Genomic DNA, 18,807 nt, shown 5'->3' on the forward strand with positions numbered 1-18,807 from the left:
GTGCAATTTGCATCCAATCAGATTGCAACACGTGGCACATATTATCTGGATATTTGGTAGAAAGTAAATTCTTATGGTAAATGACTTTGCTGCATAACATGTTCCATATATTTATGCCTTCATATATTCTTATATTCAGTGCAATTTGGTGGTGTATAAAAATATATCCATAATATTAAATATATAAATGTTTCACTGCTCCTTATCTATATTGCTAATGTTAGTCTCTTCTTTCTCTGCTAATATTTTGCTTATTCCATGTTTTCCTTATTTCTCCAGTGCACCCTTTGTGGAAAGGACCTCTAGATATACCTGGAGGATCCCGCCAGTCTCCTATCAACATCCGTGTGCGTGACAGTGTTTACCACCCTGAGCTTGCACCCATCAGCACCCAATATGACCCAAATACGTGTCTTCACGTCTGGAACAATGGATACTCCTTCTTTGTAGAGTACGATGACTCCACTGATAAGTCAGGTCAGATGTTTTGTTGAGACGTTATCACCTAAGAATCAAAGTGTAGAAAACTATCCGAGCCCCAAGGTTCTCTAATGCTCTCAAACTAGAGGAAAGTAAAGCTTGTTGCCATATTAATCTCCAACACTAATTAAGATACTTATTCACTAAAATAGTCCAACCTAACCTATAGTTACCAATCAGACTCTGATATCTTTCTAGGTCCTTTTCGAACATAAAAGCAAACATCTGATATGTTATCTAGGGCCTATAGCACTATCCTCATCATCAGCTATTTATATAGCGCCACTAATTCCGCAGCGCTGTACAGAGAACTTATTCACATCAGTCCCTGCCCCATTGGAGCTTACAATCTAAATACCTAACACACACACACACACACACACACACACACACACACACACACACACACACACACACACACCGAGAGAGACTAAGGGCAATTTTAAAAGCAGCCAATTAACCTACCAGTATGTTTTTGGAGTGTGGGAGGAAACCGGAGCACCCGGAGGAAACCCACGCAAACACGGGGAGAACATACAAACTCCACACAGATAAGGCCGTGGTCGGGAATCGAACTCATGACCCCAGTGCTGTAAGGCAGAAGTGCTAACCACTGAGCACCTTGCTGCCCACACTATAGCACTATATTATTAAGACAATAAATGTTTCTTCTCTCGCCTCATCTGTAATTTTTGCATTCAAATTTGCTTAATTTTCACGCAATCCTACATCACTGGCTACTCTCCTATTTTTGCATTTCCTTTCAGCTCCCAAACTAATTCAGGTCACTTTGACTTCCTAATGAGCAGCTCTAATTTTGATTTTTAGGCATTGCATTCCACCCCTTCTGCCCTGAGCAAAACCTTTTAATGACCTTCTTACAAATACTGACCTGTCGAAAAGAAGCCCTGATTCAACAGCATGTAAAGAATACGTAGCTAAATGTTCCAGAAATATTATTACTTTACACATATGTAACATTTCTGTGCTTGTTTGTCTTTATGTACTGGAGCAGCTGGGTCACATTTTGGTTAGGGAGTTCTCCGGGCCCCATAACACTGCATGTTATCCATATCTCCTTGCTGGAGCACAGGTGTAGTTATTACTGACTGATACAATGTAACAGACCCACAGGTGTAGTCATTACTGACTGATACAATGTAACAGATACACAGGTGGTATAATTAGATCACTGGGCGCCTGGAAACTGCACTGTTAGGAGTACATGAGGACTGGGTTCAGGGGCAGCACGGGTGGCCCTCTAACCATCAGAAGGGCCACACATTACCCCTAATCCTAATAATAAGACAAAACAATACATTTAATCATAGGAGACGCCTATCTGTAATAACATATCAGCAGCATGTTACAATCTATAACAAACACATCTGACAGTGAAGCAGGACGGAGCTGGGGGCCACAGATGAAGGCTCGGGGAGCCACAGATGAAGGCTCGGGGGGCTGCCTGTTGCCCATCACTGGTCTAGATCCTTAGTGGCTTGAAGTGGATTAATTGAAAGTAACTATTTTGTAGTATATACATTCTAGAGTGTGGAGGGATTGTGATGTCAGTGGAATACGGACTCTAAATATGTAACAAAAAAAAAGTTTTTAAGTTATATTTACTCCTTTTAGAAATATTTGAACTTTTCCTAATGTGTGACAGCCCATGTGCTGTTTCATGCTGCGTTCACCGTTCACAGAGAGTTGCAATAAAGTTTAAAAACAATTCAAATGTTGTTAATTATTTATTTGTATATTTATTTAAATATTTTTAGTAGCATTTCCTTATAGGCACAATATATTTTATAATAACTTTTCACAATTGGGGTCTGCTGGGGGTCCAAAAGCACCACCAAAAACCCTTTATTCTTATTTGTCTGGGATAATTACTTGTGGTTTAGAATCTTATCTGATGAGAACGTGAACAGCGCGTGATCCGCGTCCTGCTCATCTCTCTCCGGAACGTGATGCAACACCCCCCGGGGGCATTGCAACACCTGCCTTTACCTCCTAGTTCAGCTTATTCAGTGCCTGGAGAGAAACGACTAATACAAACACAGCATTGACTCGTTCCTGAACTGGAATCCTGCCCTGTGTAAATTTTATTTAAATCTACAGAATTCTCTAATTTTCTTTTGAATCCATCCCACCTGTGAATAAATGTATTACAGAACCTGCTCCGGACTTGGTGTGCTAATATTTACACTTCATCTCTTATTTACCAGACTGCTAAGTGTGCTTGAATAAGCTGCTTACATGTAATCTAAGTGTGGCAGCTATTACTAAGTTATCAGCGGCTCCGTAATCAATTGGCAGACACGGAGATTGTATTCACACCATTCGCCGCTGATAAATTAAATTCTCAGAACTGCAACCGCAATTGTTTAGAGCTTGGGTAAAGCTGGGTACACACTACAGGTTTTTCAACCGATTATCGTGCCAGTCACAAAATAAATGATTATTAGATCCGATATTTATTTAGGTTTGTTGAAGTTTTGTTCTGACCCACAATATCTGATTCAGAGATCCACAAGGAGAACAGCCGCACAGTATCATCATCACCATTTATTTATATAGCGCCACTGATTCCGCAGAGCTGTACAGAGAACTCATTCACATCTGTTCCTGCCCCATTGGAGCTTACAGTCTAAATCCCTAACACACACACACGCAGACAGACTAGTGTCAATTTAATTTAATAGCAGCCAATTAACCTACCAGTATGTTTTTGTAGTGTGGGAGGAAACCGGAGCACCTGGAGGAAACCCACGCAAACACAGGGAGAACATACAAACTCCTCACAGATAAGGCCATGGTCGGGAATTAAACTCATGACCCCAGCGCTGTGAGGCAGAAGTGCTAACCACTTCGCCACCGTGCTGTCTCGTGTTCTGTATTCTGGATGTAACTTTCAGTATCTCCTTGTTCAATCTGTCTGTACAACTGCTGGATGCAATTCTCAGTGATGTGTTATTTATTTTGAATGAAGTTGATTTTAAATCCAATGACATTACCCTATGAAAAGTCCAATGGTAATATTTGGAGGTGGAATACCCCTGCGTCCTTCACACATGTGATGTGTGGGCACCTAACACAGTGGGTCAGAATTGTGTTTGTCTAATTAGTAGTAATAATAACTGTCTGGATTCCCGCACTGCCCGTTACCTCTATAATCTCTGCACTTTTCCCAGGTACTCTATTTTGATTCTTACTTTATCTCGGTGGAGAAACCCTTTAGGGTATATACCTGGTGCCATGTAAGATATTTGAACGCGCTAGTGAAAGAAAAGCATAATATATAATATATGCCCTGTTTAATATCCGCTTTTACATTGGAAAGCGGAAATGGAACAAGCATTGCTCAAAAAAATAAAAAAAATGCAACATAATGTTTAACTGGAACTCCAGTGTGTCTGTACCTTTAATGTGATGTAGGACGGTAAATACCTGACTCTAGTCTGTGTGTTATAGAGTTTAGATTGTAAGCTCCACAGGGACCGATGTCAGTGATTAAACATTCTCTGTACAGCGCTGTGTAATCTGCTGCCATATAATAAACTCGCTGCACCGTATGTATGACGTCTGTCCCCTCTGATGTTCTGCTCTTCTTCTTTCAGTGGTGAGTGGGGGTCCCCTGGAAAACCCATACAGACTGAAGCAGTTTCATTTCCACTGGGGGGTGAACAATGACTGGGGGTCGGAGCACACCGTGGACAGCAAAGTGTATCCTGCAGAGGTCAGTTACTGGCAGCCTCCGCTAAACCTTGTGAGATTATTTATGTCCTGTTTTTATTAAGTTGAAAGCAAAAATAAATAAATAAAAAAAATCCTATGCACATATTGTATATATTATGTAGGTGGCATTGTGGGTGGGTGTGTTACAAACCGCTAAATATAAAATTCATAGATGTCTTGGACCTTATTTAAATAAGATGCTGACGAGGGCACAATTTCATGTGGTGCTGAGATCACATGATCGCTCTGAGCCAATGGATTTAAAGCTGTCGGAGGAAGTCTTTAAAGATGACAGTAAGCATGGTCCTGCTGTTGCGTGGGCTGTTCGCACGGAAGTGATCTAGTGATGGTGGTGATGGGGCAAACTCTAGACTTTGTTGCAATGAAAGTCTATTACTGAGCTGAATAAATATACTTGGCAGCTGGAGTGTTTATAGTTAAATAAGTCTGCCATGGTCTCTGGCACCCTCCCTGCAGCATTTGGCCAGGTGAAGATGAAGGGGGCTTCTATAACAGAGCAGACTCATGATGACTGACCGCTTTGTAGACTTGCTTTGTATAAATGCACTGTGTGGGTTGCTTGATTACTACACAGGGAACCAGCAACTCGATATCTCCTGTTCTAAAGAATTAATAATGTAATGGGGAGTCAGAATAAAGCTTTCTGAAAGAGCTGAACAGTGTATTTTACTTTCATAGTTTATATCTGAACGTATCGAATTTTGAGGTTTAGTGGCTCATTATTGAGCAAGATACATGGACACTGAAGTTTATTATGCAAATATAACCAGAGTAAACTTCTTGGTGCCTTTTTAACAATCAACTTGTAAAGAATTATTTTACAAGGCTGAGTTTACTTGATGTAATTCAGAGATTGAACATTAAATCCACAAAGACATGAAAGATCCATTGTTCCTTTATCAACAAGGGCTTTGTTTTTGTTTATTTTTTTTTCCCCCCTTTCAAATAATTTACAAACTTTATAATATTTCAGCTCCATCTGGTACATTGGAACTGCTCCAAATATCGTTCGTTCGAGGAAGCCATTATGGAAGGAAATGGTTTGGCCGTTATTGGTATATTTTTAAAGGTAATTAATTAGTCTTTTATTCCTACCTATGTGATGTTTGCACTTGGTCTAGCTTGTTCTCTGACTCAACATGATGTCTTTCTACAGCTCGGGAAACACCATCAGCAACTGCAGAATTTGGTACACATATTGCCTACGGTCCGATATAAGGTAAATATTTACTAAAGTGACATTAGATTTAGAGTATCTGTCGCTAGCAAAATATTTTGGGAAGTCTATTGACATGTTTGGCCAGGAGAGGGCGATAGAGCGCCACCATGGGCTTTTAAAGTCTAAGCTTGTTCCACTTTTCAAACAAGCAGTGAGCTGTAAGGAGGATTATTCTGAGAAATTTCTACACTTATACAAAAATGGATTTTTACTTTCTCTGGTCAGCTGGTGATTAGTTTTATTTTCTAAAATCCCTCTGAGTTTTTGTTTTTTGTATTTTTTTTATTTTTATCTCCCTACTTGAGGGAAGTTTTTCTGTCTCTAAGATGTGAGTGAGCAGTGTTCAATTAACTTTCACTGGCTTAACTAAATATTTTGAAGGGGGTGTGCCCCCCCCTCCCCTCCCCCTACACTGATGGCCGAGTGCTGAATGGGCTAGTCCGCTCCAACCAGACAGTGCCAACTACATATCTGCATTTGTTGAAAGAGGTTCTGCTTGAAGGGTGGAAGATAGTTTTATACTTAAATAAAGGGAAAGTCTGTACATGAAGATGGGTTGTTCATGATTCGGCCACTGGGGGGAGCTCTGGCTACACACATTAATAGGTGCAAAGGTAATAATATAATACAACAGAATTTAAGAAATGACTTCAGCTCACAGCAACAAGTCTCCTCATTTTAGCAGAGGATGATTTATTCACATAATTGTTTTTCTAATGTGTGTTGGAACCTCAGTGTCTCATTTTGAGGCTAAGTTCTGTCTCCAGTTAGTAGGTCCAGGTAGTCGCCATCTGTTGTATTGTAACGCGGTAGCACATTGTTTTATTACCAAAAACTAAAAAAAAAAAAAATGTGCAGTTTTGTTTGTTTTAAATTACTTCTACAGTTGATATTTCTTGTGTTGTGTTTTAAGGATTCTCTTACAGGATTCAACTATTTCGACCCGTCCTGCCTTCTGCCGACCTGCAGCGATTACTGGACTTACTCCGGCTCTTTGACCACCCCACCCCTGACCGAGTCTGTGACCTGGATTATAATGAAGAAACCGATTGAAGTTGACCACAGTCAGGTGATTTGTAACATTCCATGTCTAGAGAACATTGTGACACCGTGACCTGACCCCTCACCCCTCAAAATGTGACACTGTCATGTCAATATTTGCTCTGTGGCTGATCTTTAAATCCCGTTCTCCCTCCTGTTAAACACCGTCATTGTCACTGGGATTTGTAGCCTGCTATACCCCAATAATAAAGGTCCACACCGCCTCTTACTAATTAAAAGTGTTCTCCGTACAGCAACCACCAAACTAAAACGCCCAGCCGTAGCTCTTGTTGCTGGAGGACTAAGGTCCATTAACAATTTTGGGTCATGAGGTTCTCTGCTTCCGGTAAAGGGTCAAACCCATTACTTGTCTGTGGAGTCTATTTAATTATTGACCAGTCCGCCAAAAGCGGAATTCTAATTCTATTTTCTAATAAAAATAACAAAGGTCAAGACCTTCATATCATCTTGTAACACTATGTTGGGGGCAATAATGGAACGTTATCCCAAAATGTAGTCAATTAATATGGATAGCAAATATTTTCTTTTTTACGTTTTTAAAATAGTGTCCCCTCCCTTCCTCTGTTATAAAAGCAGAAAGTGTTCTTTGTATAAGAAGCACAGAGCCGGTACCTATGACGTTACCCCGCCAATAACTCTCCCGCTTACCTTTGCAGCTGGCGGTATTTCGCAGTCTACTCTACACTGCAGTGGGGGAAGAAGAGAAAAACATGGTGGACAACTTCCGTCCCCTCCAGCCGCTGATGAACCGCACTGTCCATTCGACCTTCCAGCCGGCGCTCAAGTTGTCCGATTTCAAAAAGGCTGACGGGGATACCTCGCAGAAGCGGCAAGCTGGATAACTGCGCACTGCGCCAGAGATCAGGCGCTGAAACGGCGGCCATATCCTCTTGTGTAATGTCCTGAAAACGCCAGTGTGCGTGGAAATATCTGCCCGTTCTGAACAATATATAGTGATACTGTGTATGACCATAGAGTTCAGTGTTCCCATAGAACCAGATATCTGCTTCAGAAATCCAGACCGGGATCATAATTTGTTTCTTTAGAATACGTCATATACGCACAATATACAGTATAATATGTCGTTTGTTTCTGTAAACTAACTGGTTTAAGTGTCCTTACTGCTTTATAAGGGGCCTTAAACCCAGAGCATATTATACATTACCAGGTCACATGATTCTCATTGACCCAACCTTTAGTTTTTAGCATTTGTGGAGGTTCCTTGACCCTGTTCCTACCTCAATAAGACTCCTCTATTTGTCTGTGTCTTCTAGAGGTGCTTTAGACTACATACTTACTAGCACAATCCAGAATCGTAAAGTATGGTGGATGTGGACCATTTGTAATGGGTGTAATACAGAATGACGTTTTACAGTACTGGGGCTTAATCCAATATCTGGCCTCTTCCACGTTGCCTTAATTCACGGAGAATACGCCTCTTTTGTTCTAAGCTCGCACGCAACAACTCTCATGTCCTGTTTATACTTTGTAAGCAAAGTGCTGTGTGGTGATGGCTGCAATTGATTATTGTTAATTGATGAGAAACATACTTGGTGTAATTGGAATCTTCTCAGGCTGATGGGGAGGACACAGGCGGATTTAGTTGTATAGTGAGTATTGCTGAACATGTCCTGTTCATACTGTTACTCTTCGTAAATTGCAAAGCATGCTGCCTCTGTTATAATTTCGCAGTTGAATATAGCGCAGTATTTTCAGTCTCGCGCGTCTGTGGCAGTTTACTTATAACAGAAAAGAGATATATATATATATATATATATATATATATATAATCACTTGTAGAGAGTTTAGCATTAGGATAACTTTTACAATACATAAACCTACATATCCTTGATTTGTAGTTTAACGTATAACTGTATATCCTGTGTGTGTATAGGAGATGGTTCCTGGTCACCCATCTGCTTATAACTGTATATCTGGTATATAAATCACACTTCACTTTACTCTGTGTTATTTCGTAGAGTTTGTTTGTGGTTGAATGGCAGGGGAAGAACACGAAAGCTTTAGAGTAGTATCTCCACGATGATTCTTGACAGCGGTTTTCACTTGAAACACATTTGTACCCAACACGTCTGTATGTTTGTCATTAGTCGGCCATTTTGTCGGAGTCCGTATTCTTCACTGAGCCATGAAGTAAATACACTTGTTCCCCAGTGATGTCACTTGTTCCTTGTGAATTTATTGGTTCAGTCTACAATATGGCAGCCTCTGTGTAGGTAACATGTACTTAGTGTTCAATGTAAATGGATATTTTTTTTTTTTTTAAATGTCCTTAATTATGCTGTTGTCTTTATAAGCTGCCAGCATCTGGGTTGTTGAGTTGAAGTTGGTATATATGATTTAATGTATAGGAAAAGGTGTTATGATTACATAATTTTACTGCACTAGGTCTGGCATTTCTATAGCACACGTAGTGTTTATATTCAAACAAATCATTAACTGTTTGCCTTTGATGTTGGCCTAATACACATAGATTAGTACATTTAGGTCTTTAAATTTTGTTTGGGTGAAATTGTGACTTACATTTAAGGTGTACACTCTTCTCAATTAGTTTTTTTAAATATATACATGAACTATCTTTTGAAAGCTTCTTTTGTGGAGATGTGTGTTTTTGTATCGCTAGTAGGAAATCTAAGAATCATGTTATGTAACGATATATACGTTGCACTGTACGACATGGGAATAGCTTGTATATTTAGCCTCAATCCTGCACATTTTCAGTTTATTTATGGAAGGTTATTACTAATTAGACCCCTCTTCTGACACAGTAAAAAATCATGCCCCAAAATAAACATGATTTGGATGTTATAACCTTCTCCCACTAAATAAAAAATAAAATAAATTACTAAATTAAAGAAAATTTATTATTATATTCCCCAATCCAGATTCACAAGGAGTGATCTTGGTATACTAATAACTAAATGAACCAAAAGTTTTGTATAAAATTCAAAGTTATGTAAATCTCTTATCTCTTTGCTTGTCGTCTTTCTGCAAACTATTTTCCTTTTTGCCTGTTATTTTTGGCTCTTGGCGTCCCCATCGTTAGTGCCACTAAAAGCCGTACATAGAGGGGGAGCTTTGTGACATGATAAATGCTGGGTCTAGTAGCTCTTTCTGCACCGGTCTCTCTTAATGTAGGTTTGTAGTTGAAACGTTCTCTCAGCTCCTGGTGTACGACACAAATCCGTGGGGATGAGATTCGGATTCCTGTACATAAAACAATCCGACCTATTTGTTTCCTGTAACAATCCAGCCATTGAGTATTTTCTGTGTGGATTAACTGTGCTTCCTCTGGCTTTGTGGGAAACAGAATCTTTTCATATATCTAGAGGTAATTAGAGGGGACGGTATTGTGGCCTAATCTCTGCTCTCTGCTGTATGTAGGTCGACGCCACAAAGTGCAATTGGACGTTACTGAATCGTCAAGTCATTTATAATCCAATTAGCACTGTAATTATTGCAGCGATTGGCATACTGGCATGCAATGATTGGCATACTGGCATGCACTTTAGAGCCAACAAACTTAGTCTTGCGTGTCCTGGATGGACAGGGCTAAGTGTTTAGGGGTTAATGTTTTATAGATTATAAATGCCTGGGAAAAAAGTCCAGATGTGTAGTATTAAATTCATAGCTGGTAGGGAATGCATTCAGGTGCAGCCAAATTCTGCTGTTTATATAATGAGCTTTGTGAGATTGTTTACGGGAGGAGAATAGACTGTTCTAAAGGGTAGTGGCAAATATTTGATTAGGCGGATTGGGTATATGAGATTACCTAGAGGCAGAACGCAGATTGTAGCTGTGTCTTTGTATCTAGCGGTTATCTGTCTGTGCCTAGTACTGAATGCACTCTGAGATGGGAGCTGTTCATTGTATATTTTTTTTATTTTTTTTTTTAAACTCCACTGTTCTCTACCATACTGAAGTTCCTGCAAAGTCCAATGACTTTAATTTCTGGAGACAGCAATTCTTTGCACAACGTTCCTAAATGTATTTTATAAGAACGCCACTTTCCTCTCTGCAGAAATCTGGTGGTGTTTTTTTCTTGTTTCTAAATGTAAACTGCTATAGGGAGCAAATGTTTTTCGTTATGGAAAGATTTGCCCCTGGTTGGTAAAATATCCAGAAACCCCCATATGTAATAAATAAACTCCAAAACTTCTTTTGTGATCTTGGAATGCTGATCCTGTTCAGGGTATTACTGGGCCGTTTAAAACATCCAGTGTGAGCTGGATTCAAATAATAGAAAGATGCTGTTTGCACCCCGCTTAATTGCAGTGTTGGGGGGGGATTGTCCAATTATCGCTAGGAAATTGCAAACTACACTGTGTTTAAGCAACCTGTGAAACCACAAGTCCTAGCATTATCTGCAAAATTCCACGGAGATATTTGTTATTTTGAAGTTTGAAACCATCTCTTTCACATTGCAGCCTTTACGAGTTTCTAATATATATATTTTTTTTTTATTTGGGCAGACCCATAGGACAGATCTAGCTTGAAACTGTCCAATCCCCTCATCTGAAATTCCTGCAGCTGAACCTTCTAGATTACGATCTGTACAAGAATCCCCACATTGATGTGAAGTGTTTCCCATATAATCGGTTTAAAAGGACGGCTTGTTAGCGAGAGAACCTGTGTGGGTGCCCGGCCAATGGTCGCCTCTTAATATTGCCTCTGTGCTCTTGCCAAACCTGTCTTTTAGTAGGAGTCCACTCAACAAAACCTGAATGTCCGTTCTGACCACAAGAAACCCCTTTCATTCAGTAACTGACCTCTCCCAAATATGTCAGTGGGTGTAGAGGGAAATGATGGTCTTGTGCTGTACTGGCCATCGTCCGATCACTCGTTCTCTGCTGTACCTCAGTGGTTACACAACACTGACTGCTTCTAATGTCTGCCATAACAATAGTAATGTTTACGCTGCCATTTATTGCATTCTTTTCTGGGCATTTCATTGTTGAAAATACTTAATGGAATCTACTACTCTTAGTCCTCCACCTTCCATCGCTGTATGTATCCTGACTTGCAATTAGAATGTAAGCTCTTGGGCCCAGGGACCGCCCCTCCTATTGTCTGACTTATTGTACCATATTTCCCTGTATTGTCTCTTGTAAAGTGCTGTGTAAACAATAGCGCTGTATAAATACATCTAACTTTAATAGTGTTCAACTTGTTCTGTACAACATATGAATATGAGATTGTCCATAGAGGTCTCTTGTTTAATTACTTTGCAAATATTTAGGACTAAAATTGCTGGAAAAATTACATGGAATATTAAAGAAAACGGCTAAATTGTTGTGTCTGTTACATGTCAGTCTGTGTATCTTCTGAGAACTTGGGGTTCACACAGTGCTGTACCTGAAGGCCTCTTATCCCTGGTGCAAAATCTACACCAGGGCCCCTTGCAGATATGTGGCCCTTTCAGTAGAGATCCTGATCCAAGCCTCCTGTAACTGGTACATAGTCCGTTCTGCTTCCGCTGTTGTAAAGAAAGAGATGACATGTTATATTGGGGTCACAGTGGCTCCAGACATTCAGGGGCCACGTGTGGGAGCTAGTGTTCCCACACCTCTATTCGCAGATGTCCTTATCACATGACTTAGTAGAATGCCTTAAATCTTTTGTATTTTTCCCTTGTTTTCATGTATGTATTCTCTCTGTCATTTATATGTAAGCGATGTTGCAGATTCTAATGTTGTGCTGCTGGTTTTAACGTTCATACTGTCGTCAAATAAAGAATTTAATATAAAAAAAAATTGTCTTATTTAGCACTTTGAGAAACAAAGTAAATATATTAAAAATTATGTAGAAATATTTAGTTTGTGTTTTATTGTGGCTTTTTACCAGAGTCTTAAAAGGTGCCATCATAGGTTGAACTACACGTCCCACTGTGCCTGGTTGGCATTAAGAGCCATATAAAATGTGCAGGTTTAGCAAAAGCAATTCTACATTGTTGGCTTTTCCCAATGGATATAATACAAAATGTTCCTGTCATTACCCCATCAACAAAGGGGGAATTTCTGGTTTTGCTCATAAAATAGATAAAAAAAACAAAGATCTATTGCGCCCCCCCTTTCTCACAGTGGAGGGGGTATTCTCCATCGTCAGACCTGGGGGCAAAACTGTTGAACTCTTTCTCTGTTGACAAAATTGCATTTTTTTTTTATTTATTTAAAAAAAAAAATATTCTCCATTTGTCAGTTAGGGAAGAAAATCTTTGCTCATTTTGTTTGCGGTTGGAAATGGCCCAGGGCTGTCATCTTTGAAGTGGTTTCTCACATTACTTGTAGTGAAACAACAAGTATTCATAGAAGCCAGACACAGCAATGACATCCATCATCATTTCTTTATATAGCGCCAACATATTCCGTAACGCTTTACAATTGGGGACAAACATAGTAAACTAATAAACAAACTGGGTAAAACAGACAAAGGGGTGAGAAGGCCCTGCTCACAAGCTTACAATCTATGAGACATTTTAACTTGTAGATGTTACTTAAGAGGATTCAGGTGCTGTGGAACTACAAGTGCCAGCATGCAGGCCATGATGGAGAGGTGTGTCTTTCTACAGCAAGGGTGTATGAGCTAACAAAGCATGCTGGGACTTGTAGTTGCACACTAGTTACCTTGTTGAGGTCTACTTGGGTCTGTTGCTATAACAATCCCCAAAGTGTCCCTGTCAGCGTGGATGTGATTCTAGTGTGTGACATGATGTCCAGCAGAGGGTTTGGTAATATTCTGCAGGGGAACAAGCTGAGCCAAGGGGCCCACTCCAAATTCTGGATACACAGAGATGTACTATCGAGTTTCTATGGATTTTGGACACATGAAACTGGATGAAAATTACTGTTACATAGAAACATTGTTAGTGGCACAATTCCTCGCCCCAGGTTGACATTATATAATGTTGCTACATTTCCAATGTCGCACATTGCATTTTTTTTTATTGTTATCGGTTCCCATTCTGGCAATTGAATGGTGTTAAATCTAATGGTGTGGGCTACCTCTGCAAAGATTGGCAACCAACACCAGACTCTGGCTAGTCACATTATAACAGGCACCCTGCTCAGCATGGGGGAAGAAATCCATTGGGGAATAAAGGTGCTGCATCTCCTACACAATACCAGACAGTAGTAGACTCGTACACATTGTGGTCCGATGCTCTATTAAAGCTTGATGTCATTTATTTCTACACTACCATCGCATTATCTGCACAAAATAATGTGATCTGCATTAGTTGCTTAAATTAAATTAATGCAAAGAACAAAATGACCGGTATGATGAGTAGCAACAGATTTTTGGCTTGACCGTCTATAAAACGCATAATATTCAATCTGTAGGATATTTCTATTTTATGTCCCACGAATCCTTACTGTAGGTAAACAGGGTTATGCAGAGGTGCTATCACTCTGCACCAGCAGGTGGCGCCTGTCTACAATGACTACTCTGTACCCTTTGTAAACCAGGCTCCAGCATAATCACAGGTTATTAAGATATGAATGTTTGTAGATGTCCGACCTAATCCAACTCCAACCTTTGTATAAACAGTGAACCACTTTGTTATCACCCTGCCCTATTGTCCATCTGTTTCCAGCCCTCATACTGAGAGGTAAACCCTGCTGCTCCAGACACACTACATTGCATATAACCAGGGGCTGCTGTCCATGGTAATATATGGTAATAAAGTGATAATCATTGTGTACATTAATCCAGGTGAGCTCTGAGTAGCTGCACCTGTTATCCTCAGTGCAAATAGCTGCAGGAATTCCTTAAGTGGGCACTGTTGGCAGCTGCCAGCAGGGGGCGCCCTGCTCTCCGTTGCATCATCATTAATATATATATTTCTCGTGACGTCTGTAGAAGGACGGGAATAAAACCGGTGCGGCTGGTGAGGAGGGTGTCAGATATATAAGAGAGTGACCCGGGGACAGCAGCTCTCTGAGCATCACTCCCAGGAGCTGTACAAGGGCGGAGAGAGCTGACTGCAGCTGTCTGGGGGGACAGCGGGGACCACAGCACCCAGGGACTGCAGAACAAGGGACCACGTGGAGGGAGAAGATACCGACTCACGTGTCAGCCAGCACCGGGGAGATAGGAGGGCACAGCACCCAGCACCGGGGAGATAGGAGGGCACAGGACCACAGGAGGGCACAGCACCCAGCACTAGAGAGATAGGAGGGCCCATCACCCAGGACCAGGAACACAGGAGGGCACAGCACCCAGCACCAGGGAGATAGTAGGGTACAGCACCCAGCACCAGGGAGATAGGAGGGCACAGCACCCAGCACCAGGGAGATAGTAGGGTACAGCACCCAGCACCAGGGAGATAGGAGGGCACAGCACCCAGCACCAGGGAGATAGGAGGGCACAGCACCCAGCACCAGGGACAGAGGAGGGCACAGCACACAGCACCAGGGACATAAGAGGGCACAGCACTCACTGACTGCCCAGCACCAGAGAGGGGAGGACATAGCACCCACTGAAGGACCAGCATCCTGTTAGACACATAGGGCAGTGGGACTGTGTAAGGACCAGCACCCACTGAAGGGACCAGCACCATCTTAGACACATTGGGCAGCTGGGCAGAGCATTCAGCCACTACAGGGATCAGCACCCTGTTAAACCCATAAGGTAGGGTAGGGACCAGCACCCACTTGGGCACCTGGGCACAGCACCCTCCAGTGTAAGGACCAGCACCCACCTGGACACATTGGGCACCCCCAGTACAGGGACCACAGGACAGGGGGTGGGCACTCTGTCTATCTCACTAACAGAGGGACCCGCACTAGGGGCAGCACCCACACACTACTGGGTACACTAGCAGGACAGCCATGTCTGGTGGCAGCCTGAAGCGCAGGCAGCCCGGGCCCCCGGGGGCCCCGGAGGAAGAGGCCAGTGAGAAGATGCTCCGGGAGAATGGCAGCGCCGCCCCGCAGGAGGAGGCTGTGGAGCTGAAGCGCTCCATCACCCTGGTGAACGGGGTGGCCATCATCGTGGGCACCATCATCGGCTCCGGCATCTTCGTCACCCCGACCGGCGTGCTGCGGGAGGCGGGCTCCCCCGGGCTGTCGCTCTTGGTATGGGCCGTGTGCGGCCTCTTCTCTATCGTGGGCGCTCTGTGCTATGCTGAGCTGGGCACTACCATCTCCAAGTCCGGGGGGGACTACGCCTATGTGCTGGAGGTGTACGGCCCGCTGCCCGCCTTCCTCAAGCTCTGGGTGGAGCTGCTGATTATCCGGCCGTCATCACAGTACATCGTGGCCCTGGTCTTCGCCACCTACCTGCTGAAGCCCATCTTCCCCACCTGCCCTGTGCCAGATGATGCTGCCAAGCTGGTGGCCTGTCTCTGTGTCTGTGAGTAATGTATGGCACTATGTACTAATATATACCTATATGTACCAATATACACCTATATATACTAATATATATACTGTACTGGTGGCCTGTCTCTGTGTCTGTGAGTAATGTATGGCACTATGTACTAATATATACCTATATATACTAATATATACCTATATGTACCAATATACTAATATATGTACTGTGCTGGTGGCCTGTCTCTGTGTCTGTGAGTAATGTATGGCACTATGTACTAATATATACCTATATGTACCAATATACACCTATATATACTTATATGTACCAATATACACATATATATACTAATATATGTACTGTACTGGTGGCCTGTCTGTGTGTCTGTGAGTATGACACTATGTACTAATATATACCTATATGTACCAATATACACCTATATATACTAATAATAATACTGTACTGGTGGCCTGTCTCTGTGTCTGTGAGTAATGTATAGCACTATGTACTAATATATACTAATATATACCTATATATACCTATATGTACCAATATACACCTATATATACTAATATATACCTATATGTACCAATATACACCTATATATAGTAATATATGTACTGTGCTGGTGGCCTGCCTCTGTGTCTGTAAGTATGGCACTGTATATACCAATATACACCTATATATACTAATATATACCTATATCATCATCATTTATTTATATAGCGCCAACATATTCCGTAGCGCGTTACAATTGGGGACAAACATAAAAAACTAATAAACAAATTGGGTAAAACAGACAAAGAGGTGAGAAGGCCCTGCTCGCAAGCTTACAATCTATGGGATATATGTACCTATATACACCTATATATAGTAATATATGTACTGTGCTGGTGGCCTGCCTCTGTGTCTGTGAGTATGGCACAATGTTGTACCAATATATATTAATTATATATACTAATATATCATATGTCTGCCACTATATACCTTTATATTCAGCTATATATACACTAATATATACCTGTATACCAGAGGTGTCCCAAGTTCAGTCCTCTAGGACTACCAACAGATCATGTTTTCAGGATTTCTTCACTCACACACAGGTGCGTTAATCTATTTGGCTGGGACAGTAATTATCCCACCTGTTTCTACAGACAGAAATCCTGAAAACATGACCTGTTGGTAGCCCTTGAGGACTGAACTTGGACACCTCTGCTATATACTAATATACACCTGTATATACTAATATATCATATGTACTGTGCTGGTGGTCTGTCTGTGTGTCTGACTAATATATCCCACCCCTTGACAGGTGCCATTGTAACCAGATAATCAATGTTATTCACTTCACTTGTCAGTGGCTTTAATGTTGTGGTTGACTGGTGTATATACGCATTTATTTGTGTGTAGTTGTCACTATATGATATACATTTTCCAGAAAGGACATCCTATTCATTACACGTTTTTTGAGAAGTGACCTTTAGATTTTTTACTTAAATGAATACAGGGGGGATTGAGGATGTCCTTCCCGGCGCAATTTGAAACTTGCGGAGAACTCTCACCCAAAATGTCAATTAACAATGGATAAAATGAATTAAATAGAGGCTGAGAATACAGTCACCAACATTTGGGTGCAATTTCTAGGGACCCTTGGCTAGTGTGAGGGACAAAGGATACGGCCCTCTAGAGCAGAGGTAGGAAACCGGTGCATATTTTGCCGTTGTGGAACTACAAGTCTCAGCCTGCTGGGACTTGCTGTTCCACACAAGATTGCTGCCCCAAGCAACTGCAATGTGTGTTATAATGTTCCTCTCAAGTCATCTTGAATTGTACAGATATTTCAACATTTATTTCCTGCTTGAATGGCTTCCTTTGTCCTTCTGAGGAGTTGCAGACATCGTTGCACCGTGAGCCACGCCGTCCTCTGCTTGTGGCTTGCATCATCTCTTTTTTCGAAATATCCGGCATTACTATAGCACATGTCTCTGCTGGGACGGGCCCCACCTCCCATTCATTGTATACCCTGGTACCTCCGCCCCTCGGCTCAGTAGAATTACATCAGCTTCCCACACTACACATTGCTACCCAAACCGGTTCAGTCTGGGATACCGGCTTCTGTATATATAGAGCACACAACCCAGCCTGGCCTCGCAGTAACACAAATCCAGGATTACAGGGCACGCTCTGGGACTAAACCCTTAGGCCCCTTCCTATTATTTGTCACAGACGGTTAGTTAAGGGTATACGCTTCACACAGCATTAAATCGCTTGGAGAACCCAGGGACTTTCAAAAACAAAACAATAGACGATTTAACGTCTGAGACATCGGGACCTGTGCCGCGAGGGGCGACAGATGGCGTTAACCCCTTCACCGCTAGAACACAATTAGGATGCTCTAAAGCCAGAGAGACGTCCAGTCGTCCTCCCTGTGTAAAACACATCGGCGTCTTTAAATATGGATTTGCCGAGGTGACTGTGTGTTACAGATAGGAAGTGACTGTTGACGTGACCTCAACTAGCTCTTGTGTAAGGGTTTTATCTTGTTTAGACAGACGCAAAAAGTCTGCAGAAACTGCTACTTTCATGGTGTTTGCATATAGTGCCACTGGCACTCAGAGGGTTACCAGGAACGGGGAAATAAAATAAATTCTATAGTTAGTAGAAAGCATAATATCGGTATTTTTTTGTACATACTATTTAAAAATCCTGTTACAGGATCTTCAGTAAAGAAATGTAAATGAATTAATTGTCTGTGTGACTGATCACCAGCGTCAGCTGCTGCAAATATCACAAGGCGATCTCTTGGGTATTTGTGTCTGAGTGACTTCAGTCCTCTCCTAACGTGATAGATGACACTGCCGGAGATGGGAGTACCATCCATGCAGGAAATTACATACAGTTATATTTCCCACTATACCTCTGAGTTACAGATCAAGTTTGCAAGTTTTGATGTTCGG

The 18,807-nt window shown here is 41.7% G+C and overlaps 2 protein-coding genes across 3 annotated transcripts in view; both read left to right on the top strand.

Annotated features, from left to right (window-relative positions):
• The window catches only part of CA5A (carbonic anhydrase 5A), a 30,660-nt gene extending 18,369 nt beyond the window's left edge, over window positions 1-12,291 (top strand). For both annotated transcript variants that reach the window (XM_075189304.1, XM_075189303.1), the window contains exons 2-7: window positions 280-477; window positions 4,101-4,219; window positions 5,213-5,308; window positions 5,396-5,458; window positions 6,372-6,527; window positions 7,177-12,291. In XM_075189304.1, coding sequence (XP_075045405.1) covers window positions 280-477; window positions 4,101-4,219; window positions 5,213-5,308; window positions 5,396-5,458; window positions 6,372-6,527; window positions 7,177-7,362 — 818 coding nt within the window. In that variant the 3' untranslated portion in view covers window positions 7,363-12,291. The remainder of the gene's footprint in view (window positions 1-279; window positions 478-4,100; window positions 4,220-5,212; window positions 5,309-5,395; window positions 5,459-6,371; window positions 6,528-7,176) is intronic.
• Window positions 12,292-14,393: 2,102 nt separating this feature from the next.
• The window catches only part of SLC7A5 (solute carrier family 7 member 5), a 37,197-nt gene continuing 32,783 nt past the window's right edge, over window positions 14,394-18,807 (top strand). The window contains exon 1 of the mRNA XM_075189305.1: window positions 14,394-15,889. Coding sequence (XP_075045406.1) covers window positions 15,367-15,889 — 523 coding nt within the window. The 5' untranslated portion in view covers window positions 14,394-15,366. The remainder of the gene's footprint in view (window positions 15,890-18,807) is intronic.

This window comes from Mixophyes fleayi, chromosome 10, assembly GCF_038048845.1.
Source record: "Mixophyes fleayi isolate aMixFle1 chromosome 10, aMixFle1.hap1, whole genome shotgun sequence".
Taxonomy (NCBI): Eukaryota; Metazoa; Chordata; class Amphibia; order Anura; family Limnodynastidae; genus Mixophyes; species Mixophyes fleayi.